We start from the raw sequence: 10,732 nt of genomic DNA, 5'->3' as shown, positions 1-10,732 counted from the left end.
CTTTTCTAGGTCCAAAACGCTGCCAATTATGTTTTGACAGTGTAGAAATATAATAATTGCAGAGAACGGCATCGCTATTCTTCTATCTTTATACTGCCATTATAAACGTGGATCTCACTATAGTTATGAGACAAACTTTCGAAAAGAATATTGTCAGTGAAGAAGAAGTATTTTATATTTATCGCAAAAAATATCTCTGAAATCATTACATTATTGAAAACTTTATACTCCGATTGAGTTTGCTATATTGAGGAAAGAATAGTAATAAAAAATAAATTATTATCAAAGCTCTCAGTGAATGGTAGGCATATAATGATATAATATTCTACTCCCATGACAAAATGAATCGTTGTTACTATTGTAACGGAATGGTTTTATTTAAGCAGAATTTCAAGCTCCTATCTGCGTTTACAAACATTTTGAGTATTTGAATAGTTCGCGCTCACTAGCCTTGTCAAGTCTAGCCCAACAGCTGACTGTCATCCAGCTAACCTAAATTTTTAGGTTAGTTGAAGAATCAAAAATAAAAACAAATTAGAAATAATGTAAGTAAGACCAAAAACTATTTGTATTATTTATTGAAAGTACCTGAGTTCAATTAAATGTAGCCATAAGATTGCTCTTCTATAACATTGTCGTCATTGTTACTTGGGTTAGCTTATAGATTTGTTGTGGATTTTGCAGTTAATTCGCAGTGTTACAGTTACGGTAACCGTAACTCCATTCGGGTTCGGTAAAGTTATACGTCACGGATCCAATTCGCTTTCCGGTAAAGTCATGACGTCACGGATCTATTTCGCTTTCGCTTGCGCATGCACGGCTGACTATTTACACATGTGGTTGATGTGAGTGGTTTGTGGTTTTGGTTATGGTTATGATTTCTAAATATTATCATGAAGTTTACATCCTTTAAAGATTTAAAAAAGTTTATTACTGAAAAAGAAAAGAACGATTTTATTCAATGTTTTTAAAACGATTCAGAACAATAGAAAATGCAAGAAGAAGAGGAGTATACGTTTCATAAAAGAAGAGCTCGTGTACTACGAACTAAATTACAAATGTATTCATAGTGGTGTTACAAGAAGCAAGTCCAAGGGACTTCGACCAAAACAAAGGTAAGTTGGTTTTTTGCATTTGCATACGGTAAATGACTATGGCTACGTATTTATTGACTGATTACTGAAATCATAAAACAATAATTGCCGGCTTTGTGGCTTTCTTTATCGAGTCTTTAGGTACGGTAGTCTCGTAGTCTAACATAGGTACCACTTCTAAAAATGGGCTTAATTTATGCTTTTTCAATCATTAGCCAATTACCTATATTTCCGTATGCAATATAAAAAACAAATTAAATAAAGTATGCGATTAAATAAATAAATGTCAGGATCAGGCCTAACGCATACGGTGTTGCCTTTTGTTGCCTTCTCGTCTTAAGTGAACTTACTGGCCACCCCAGATTTTTCAAAATTATTGTTATAATGGATTCAGCATGTTATTGTGACTCGTTATTCTAGCAAAATTTGGTTCTAGCTTAAGATTTAGAGGACTTATTTTCCTGTGTAGGCTAGAGTGTGTCGGTTACAAAACAATAATCTATTTTGGCTTGGCCTTCACATGATTCATCTAAGCTGAAACTCCCTTCATAACTCTATGTTTATTACACACCTCACAAATTAGTCTAACTTGGGACCTATAGAATAACAACATTTCAAGGTGAATTAAGTTAATCTCTGCTCTGTATCTATAAAAGAAAAAGCACTAATTCAATCATCACCAATTCTCCACTTGTCATGGATATCTAGAGAACTACGGTAGCTGAAATTTTGTACAATATCCTTTAGGCATACAATAGGGAAACTAATAAGTGATTCTATCCTGATCCTACTTCCCTTGGTCTCCACCGCAGACCCTCTCGAATTTTTCATGTTATCTTATGCCAGAATAGGTCTAGAAATTAATGGGCTGTCTATAGGCCTACACATTACACAAGAGGTTGTACAGTGTAGTCTGTAATCATTACCTTATGTTAATTTTTATGGTTTTGTCCAATGTACCTAGAATACCTGTATTCTAGGTACATTGTTTTTATATATATTTATCATCAACTGACGCCAAGTAGACATGTGCTGTACATTATTATTGTTTTGAAGGGATGGACTCAAGGATCCAAAGGTTCAAAGAACCCCACAAGTCAAACGAAGCTTATTGAGTTCCCAAGTAGTATATTAGTTAGGCAAACCAATACCTGTGTCCTTTACAAGAACCAGGAGTTTCTCCCTATACTAACATCCCATTCATCATCTGGTTGCTTGTTGCAATCAAGTGTGATATGCTTGCCAGTCTCTTCAGACTGATTAGTCCTCGTGATATACGTGAGTTCCACTCCTGGCCTCCTTTGTAGGTTCTTCCGCTGAGGAAGGTGTGGCCAAGCTGCCTATAGGGCGCCCGGCCACCCTTGACTCAGCATTCTGACTCTTGACCCACATTTGTGCCTGGAGTTTTACTCATCTGGTCTCTTGGGTTTTTACTTTTTGCCCCTCCGAAACTTTGCAGGGTCAAAAGCCTCACCTCTCCCAAGAAGTTTTGCTTAAATGGCCGCCCTTCTTTGAGCAGTGGTGAGGTTTTGTCTCTCACCACAAAACTCGTGACCTACGTGAGTCCACTCCTGGCCTCCTTTGTAGGCCCTTCCACCAAGAGAGAGGACGCCAAACTGCCTCTAGGGTGCCCGGCGACCCTCGACTTATCCTCTTGCCCACATTTGTGCCTGGAGTTTCACCCATCTCTAGTCTTGGGTTTTTTTTTGCCCCTCCGAAACTGCGTGATGGGGCAGATACCGTGAGTTTGAAGGCAAGGCAACTCAAGTCGAACATCGTACTCAAGAATGTGTTGAAACCCACAGTATCCCTGCTTGTCATAGGAGACAACTAAAAGGGACCCCAAGGCAACTCCAAGAGTTTTGGTTTCCAACACATTCTTGAGTACGATGTTCGACTCAAAGCCCCCAACCAACAGGGGGTGTGATGTACGTTATCTATGATAAGTTAGTTAGTTAATCAATGTAAATGCCAAAAAAATTTCCGTCACATTTGTAATTCTTCATTCATTAATATGTCTGCTTAAGTTAATATAGCAGCAGCCAACTGACCATTTTAGGTAGTTCAATTCACAACGGCCGACACGTAGCGTGCTCGAAATCGACCATCAAGGTTTGCTCCCCACAGTTGACCGCACTGACACAGAACGACGTGTCCACTCAAATTACATTGAATCATACCTTGTCGTTCGATGTCGGGCACGCTGCTTGTCGGTCGTTGTCGGTGGATATGAATGGAGCTTTAGGAAAAGCTTATTTATTTGTTAGGTGTGCCACACCGCTTAGAGGCACGCCTCTAACAAATTTGACGCCAACTAACTGGGCAGGTAAAATATACTACCTACACCAATCGTATCATGTTTCAGATTAACGATTTTTAATGGTGTTTACCTTGCTCTATTCTTTTAATTATTTATTCGACATTAGAAACGGTAATTAGCCCATGCATGTTAAGGATGTCAGAAAAAAACTCAGCTGAATAAGAAGTATTCATTCTATAGTATCTTCTTGAGCTAATTTTACTAGCAGTACTAATGCATTATCGGTTGTCATAACAAATGCAACATGTAGTGCTAGTCATGACTTATATTTGAATAAAATCAGAATTCTCCGTTTTAGGCCGCTTTTACCATTCACTGTAACCGCTGCTCAACATAAGGTAGATTAAGTCTCATCTGACTTAATATGCATGATACCAATGAATAATATAATTTATTTGATAATTTTCTGACGTGTATTTTTACAGCACCTACAAACAGAACTGTCCATTCGTCATGAAATTCAGGGTTTCTTCTGATGGCAACACTTTGGATTTGGTCTCCTGCGTTGACGAGCACAATCATGATCGAAATCAGGTAGGCTAATCTCAATTATGAATTATTGTTTATTGGCCCTATGAACAGTGGTGTTTTCAACGCCCTTCTTTTGCCACCCAAAATTCGGCGTTTAAAAATATCAGTTACCTGCAAGCAAGTGAAAAAAGTTCTTTAAAACTGGCACTTATCAAATTTATTCAATTTGTCTCAGCAACATTTCAAAATTAACACACAACAATGATTGCGTCTTGTTCAAAGTGATAGCATAAAGGATAAATGGTCACTGAATCCTTAGCCTGGGTACATACGAGCGGCAGTTGCAGTACACACGACCACAGAAACAAATAAGGCAGCACACACATGCACTGGACGGCAGCGGTGCGGTCGCATTGCTGCCCGAGTTAACTAGTCGACCGCAAATTGCAGTCGTGATGAGGTTACTGCAATTGCCGCCCATGTGTACCTAGGCTCAGCAGGATTTTTTTCTTGAAGATGAATTTAAAATACCCAGTGCTCTTTTTCAATAATGGTATGTTTTCTAGAAATTCTCTTCTGCCGGCAAAAGTGGAACGTTGAAGTAAAACCTCCATAAAACATTGTTTATTTTGTTATAATGTTTTCTAATTTAAATTGAACTAGGTTCAATTGGCATTGAAATGATTAAAAACAGATCAAATTGTCATGACTATATTGCTTGTTTATTATATTCAATTATTGATGTAATCAAACAATAGGTTTACTTGATGTTCAAATTACCTAACAATCATCATAGCACAGATTGATTGATTCATACATAAGTACATCATCAAAATGCCCTGAACCTATATGCCCATGCCTATGAATATTTATTTGCCATAGAAACCCCGGTCTCAATCAGTTCAGATAGTAGAGGTTCTTCTGCAACATTTATACTAAATTGTATTCTTTGATCATTTTTTCCAGTTGATCAATTATTATTATTAAACGAAAATCCAGATTAAATGCTGTAATTCACCCCGAAGACTTCTGCTACTGCAATATTGACAACAGGGTAAACAGCTAGATAGAATTCGGTGAGCACTACTATTCAAAAATTATTTGTCAGCCCGGGAATTTTCAGCATTTAATTTGGATTTTCGTCTAATAACAATGATTAATTCATTAGCACATGAATAATTGCAATATCTCAGTAATTTCCATCAGTAAGTTGATCAATGTTTTTTTTTACAGGAGACTCATTCACTTCTACCTCGACAGCGTCAGCTAGACATTGAAACCAGAGAAATGGTGCAGCATATGCTGAAATTGAGGGTCAACAAGAAATTGCTTCAAGCTGAACTTCTCTCCTCCAAGAAGGTATTGTTAAAGGACTTGCACAACCTCAATGCAAAAAAGGATTCAGAAGACAGTTTACAGGACACATTGAAGTATCTTCAGAACAAAGATGGTAATATTGTTGAAATTGTGAGCAATGAAGAAAATCAATTTCTTGGGTTATTCTATCAGGACATTGAGATGCAAAGAACTTACTCAACTTATCCTGAAATTTTGTTTGTTGATGCAATTTACAAAGTTTCCAACTTACGAATCCCCTTGTACATTCTTATTGTAGAGGACGGCAATGGCAATTCAGAAATTGTGGCTCTAATGTTGCTTGCTTCAGAAGATGCCCTCACCATAGATAAAATGGTTGAGGTATTCAAGAAGCATAATCCGGCTTGGGAAAATACAGTCACAATTATGACTGACAAAGACTTCCAAGAGAGGAAGTCTTTTAAAAATGGGTTTCAAAGGGCAGAAATGTTGATCTGTTTATTTCACACATTAAGATCATTTAAAAGAGAAATCAACTGTGAAAAGATGGGAATTTCTAGTGGAGAAAGAGTTCTGTACCAAGAGTATGCCCAGAAATTGACCTATTCTAAAAATGAGGATGAATATAACTCCATCTATGATGAAATTAAAAGATTAAAACTAATAAAGTTCATCGATTACTTCGAAAAAAATTGGCATCCAATAAAAGAAGAATGGGTCCCAGCTCTTCAGACTGCGGTTAGTTTTGGAAACAGAACAAATAACCGCTTAGAATCGATCAATTCCAAAGTCATGCAGGTTGTCCAGCGACATTCACGGCTTCCAGATCTTTTCAAAAATCTTGAATGTTTGTTGTTGAGTTTGAGAGCAGAGAGAGATGGAAAAGCTGCTAAAGTTCTCTTGAAAGTTCCTCTAAATGTTGATATTGTGCATGAAGATGAGAGTTGTTACTTGCATGTTCTCACCCCATATGCTTTTGGTTTGATTCATGATAGATTTGCTCTCAAAGATAAAGTTCAAATAGTTAGTGAAATTTCAATTAGTGAATTCCAGATTGCATCATCACAAGGACTCCTAACGACTTCAGAGAGTAGATGTAGCTGCCGATTCTTCTACTCCTACAATCTACCTTGCCACCATGTCTTGCATGTAAGAGAAAAACTTTCTCTGCCTCTCTTTGACAGTATTCTTGTCCCACAAAGATGGACTAAGGAATTCTATTTGAACAATAGTCGTTTGATGTTAACAGACACCACAAGAAGTCTTGCAGAGGCAGTCATTACTCAGTCATCTGTGTCTACGAAGAAAGTTTTGTCACAAAATGATAAATACCGCATGGCCATCACAAAAATTCAGAAAATAGCTACACTTGCTTCGGAAGTATCTAGTAGACAGTTTCCTCAAAGGATGCAAGTTTTAAATGATATAATTAGACTGTGGGAACTTGATAAAGAAGTTTCTGTTGTGGAGGTTGAAACCTTTTGTGGCAGTGAGGTTCATCTTGATGAAGTGTCTTTTGTGGATCCACCTGAAGAAACCCATCAGGAAAATCTAGATCAGTCATCCTTGATGAGTCACGAACACATCTTGTTCGACGAAAATCCAGAGGAGTCAGCAATGCAGCAATCCAGCTTAATCAGCAATGCACACATTTTGGACCATGATTATGCTTCGCCTGTTGCAAAATCATGTGGCAAGAAGAGTTCAACAAATACCGGACAAACAATGAAAATCAGTCATGATAGTAAAGTGTCTGTGGAAAACAACTTTGTTAAAGAAAGTTCAGTTGTAGTTGACATTGGCAGTTTTAATGTACACCACAACACATTTATAGAAATTCCTAGTGTGGGTGACCTCAATGAGGGACTAGGCATGCCACAAACAAAACTGTCAACAGGTGAAACCCCTGTTCTACCTCTCATGCCCAAAAAAATGAAACAGAAGGGCAGGCCAAAGGGTGCTAATAGTACTGTTATAGGGCTTCCGAGAAAAAAAGGGAAATCAAACAGAATGATTCCGTTTGAAAGAAAGAAGAGTAGGGATCGGCAGTTGTTGATGCTCCAGTGGTTTATCACACGAGATAGAGCCTTCCTCGCACTTGACGGACAAGTTGTCGAGAAACATGAAGTTGAAGTGAATGAGAATAAGGTGAGCTCTGGATGCTTGGACAGTAGATGTGAAATAAAATCTATAAGAAAGTACTTCACATCGGACGCGTGGAAAAGTATTGAAAGTTTGGTAAAATTCAAAAGAAACAATCATCCATTTTTTTGTTCAGAATGCAAGTTGGATTCTTGTGAAGATAGTGTATCATGCAGTGGTTGTTTGGAGAACTTTCATCTTAGGTGTAGTGGAGTGAAAGTTCTCTCCAAATCTAAGAAATGGTACTGTAGGCGTTGCTATAGTCAGCATGCAAGCACTGAAGTTTAAGACGAGAGCCCACGGAGCAACTGTTTTGCAACAACAGTTGCTAAACGATTGCGCTTGCAACAACCAGTTTCCAATCAAAACTAAACCTCTAGCCGTACACAGATAGTTGGTTTTGTAGATCAGTTTCATTCAATTTGCAATATTCAATACATCGTTTGGTGAATTTTACCATGTCAGATCAAAATGAGGAATATATTGTTGATTATCATCAATACTGCATGTATTATGTAAAATGTTGAATAAGTATACTGTAAATTAATGGTATACTAGTATATTAATTACCTTGGTATGTAGAAGGCTGCATCTTTTCAGGTGATTGGCGACCTAAGTATAAAGTTATAAAAACAAAATGAAATCATGTAGTACCCTTTTTATTTGAAACGTTTCAAAGACTATTTTCGGCCTACTTTGGCCATTTTCAAGTTTAAATGTAAAAATAAACAAGTTGATACTAGATAATATATGTTATGCTTATTTTCATATGATTTATTAATTAATTATTCGTTATTTCATGGTTAAAATGATTTATTGTTAATCATATTATTTACTTTAAATTTTATCAAAAATAGGATTATTCAAGTCAAATTGAATCAGATTTATTAACTAGACGTTGAAATGTTCTAAATAAAAATGATACTACATGTTTTTATTAATTTTAATAAATTAGCCCATAATTATAAGTGAAGTGATTTTATAAATCCAAATGGTTGAGTCGTGTAGTGATTACCTTAATTCATGTCACTTCGATAGCCTACATCGATAATTCGCAATCGAGTTAGGTGCGGTGGAGATAATACACAAGAAACAAAATTTTTTTTACTCGCATCGCAGTAAATTTGGTAGGAAGTATTAATTTATCAATTAATTATTAGGTAAGAATCTTATTATTTAGTCAATATCCTGAATTATAAAAACTACTCTTGAACTGTATGTTGGTGTCTGGTAGTATAAATATGCAGTATTTTAGGTGCTTTGTCTATTAGAATCAAATCGAGGGTTTTATCACTTTCAACTACTGTAGAACTCAATTTTGTAAAGAAATTATAAAATATTCACTAACCGACTGAAGCCTGCTTTTGGATTCTTTGAATCCATTTTAAACTTACTGTTTGTTATGTGTAAGTTTGTGTGTTTTTCAACATACCATTAGTTAACTTCCATTCATAAGAAAAAAATCTATTCATCGTAGAGCAGCAATTTTTTTAATTAATGGATTGGAATTCAAAGAATTAAAGAAGTAAAGGAAATTGTATAGAAATGGTTTGTGAAGCTAATGCAATTGAACTTCCAAATGAAAAAATAATTGTTTTGTCATTGTACAGACCCTATAACAATGATGTTAGTTTTTTAACAACTTTCTATGCTGTCTTAGTGATATACGAGATTATGTGCCATATAAATGTTATTATAATTTAATATTATATGCTGATTTCAATGTCAATTTTAATGTAAATGAAACTAGTTTTATGAACAAATGCTATCTAAAAGCAGTCAACACACTTGTAATTTGAACCTGATGCTTATGAGAAGAAAGGCTTATCATTTTATGCTAAGAGTAAGTTAATATTTACTCATTAAATTATAGTTATAACCAAGAATAGATCATTTGTAACAGTAGCAAATTCATTAAATATAACAAACTAAGATCCAAGCTTACTGAATATTGTAAATTAATATAAACAGTAAAGGAATTGTAAGAAATATCATAATTAAAATCCGTCGATGAAATAACATCTCCTAATTAACCTGATTTCCTTCTTAAATAATGTAATACATTCAATTCTGTTAGTGACTTCTGGAAGTTTATTAAATAGTCGCAATCCGGCATAAAAAGGAGTATTTTCAAAATTTAATGTAGAGTTTCTGTGTATGGGTTGGCTATTAAATTTCTTTTCCTGATATTATACTGGTGATTCTCTGCACTAAACTGAAATTTATGTGAGACAACAAAATATATTAGTAAGTTACCGTACCTAATTGATGAATGTTGATAGAAGGCAGTGTCATGATTTTTTGAAACATGCTTTACAAGAGTCTCGCGCTTAAAGCCAAATATTATTACTTTCGAACTCTTTTTTGGATTAAAAACACTTTGTGGGCTATCTGGGGAGTTTCCCCAGAAAATTGTACCATAGCAAAAATGAGAGTACACATAGGCATAGTATACCTATGTATAGAATATTTTTTCTCTAGAAATAGAATACCTAGTTTTTATATAGTAGTTTTTAATAGTTTATAGAATAGTTTAAGAAAGTTTTTCTTTCCTGTAAATGGGATAGTGTTAATACGACCTATTCAATCTGTTAGCAATGAACTTACTATAAAAAAACTTAATCTATAAATTGAGCTTACTAAAAGAGAAATCTTTAAGTAAAATGGTCTATCTTGCATACGCCCAATCAGTTTTTCAGTATGGAATTAGGGTCTGGGGTGGTGCTTTTAATGCTCATTTCAATAAACTAAATATTATTCAAAAGAGTATCCTCAAGGCAGCACTAGGAGTGCATAGAAGGTACCCTAGCCAGCAACTTTTTATGGAGTTCGGAGTTCTGTCAGTTAGGCAACTGTATATCAGAAATCTTGTTAAATATATCAGCAACCATATACATCTTTTTACACCTCATTCAACTAATTATAGTTTTAGATCAGTAAATAGATGCTTTGTTCCTCGAACAGATCTAACTATATGCAGAAGACAATTCAACTATACAACAAAAAAGCTTATTAATTTTATGCCAGAACATTTCATTGCAAGAAAACCTACAAAAGCACTTAAATTAAAAATTGAAAGCTGGATAAAGACAGAAGATATCATACTTAAAATATTTTAATTTGATGTACATATACTGTCTTCCTCAGTTCCTCTGAATTTATTATTAGTAGGGCTATACTCCCAGATTAATTTTCTCTCTCTGAGTTTAAGTTTTATTTTTTGTGTCATGTGTACTGTATTGTATTGTTTTTCTAATTCTCTCTTTGCTTACAAAAGGAATTGCATATATGCTACAAATGAATTACATTATGTTACTAAATGGATTACATATGTACAGTGAATTGTAGATTAATAATTACATGAATCATCTCTTTTTCTTTTGAGTTT

At 35.1% G+C, this 10,732-nt stretch overlaps 1 protein-coding gene across 1 annotated transcript; it reads left to right on the top strand.

The window, feature by feature from the left end:
* Positions 1 to 1,019: 1,019 nt before the first annotated feature.
* LOC120356037 lies at positions 1,020 to 10,464 on the top strand. Its single transcript, XM_039444820.1, has 3 exons — positions 1,020 to 1,115; positions 3,840 to 3,948; positions 5,119 to 10,464. The coding sequence occupies exons 2-3, from the start codon at positions 3,868 to 3,870 to the stop codon at positions 7,630 to 7,632; spliced, it is 2,595 nt and encodes an 864-aa protein (XP_039300754.1). The 5' UTR covers positions 1,020 to 1,115; positions 3,840 to 3,867; the 3' UTR covers positions 7,633 to 10,464.
* The last annotated feature ends 268 nt before the right edge of the window (positions 10,465 to 10,732 follow it).

Source organism: Nilaparvata lugens, unplaced genomic scaffold, assembly GCF_014356525.2.
Source record: "Nilaparvata lugens isolate BPH unplaced genomic scaffold, ASM1435652v1 scaffold5596, whole genome shotgun sequence".
In the NCBI taxonomy this organism is placed as follows: Eukaryota; Metazoa; Arthropoda; class Insecta; order Hemiptera; family Delphacidae; genus Nilaparvata; species Nilaparvata lugens.
The sequence above is the reverse complement of the archived record's forward strand: the minus strand, read 5'-3'. Positions and strand labels throughout refer to the sequence as shown.

Excerpts from the sequence above, each read along its gene's own strand:
- LOC120356037 (XM_039444820.1), top strand. The coding sequence starts at position 3,868 with ATGAAATTCAGGGTTTCTTCTGATGGCAACACTTTGGATTTGGTCTCC. Across the intron at positions 3,949-5,118 it reads ACAATCATGATCGAAATCAG|GAGACTCATTCACTTCTACC; the intron begins GTAGGCTAATCT and ends TTTTTTTTACAG.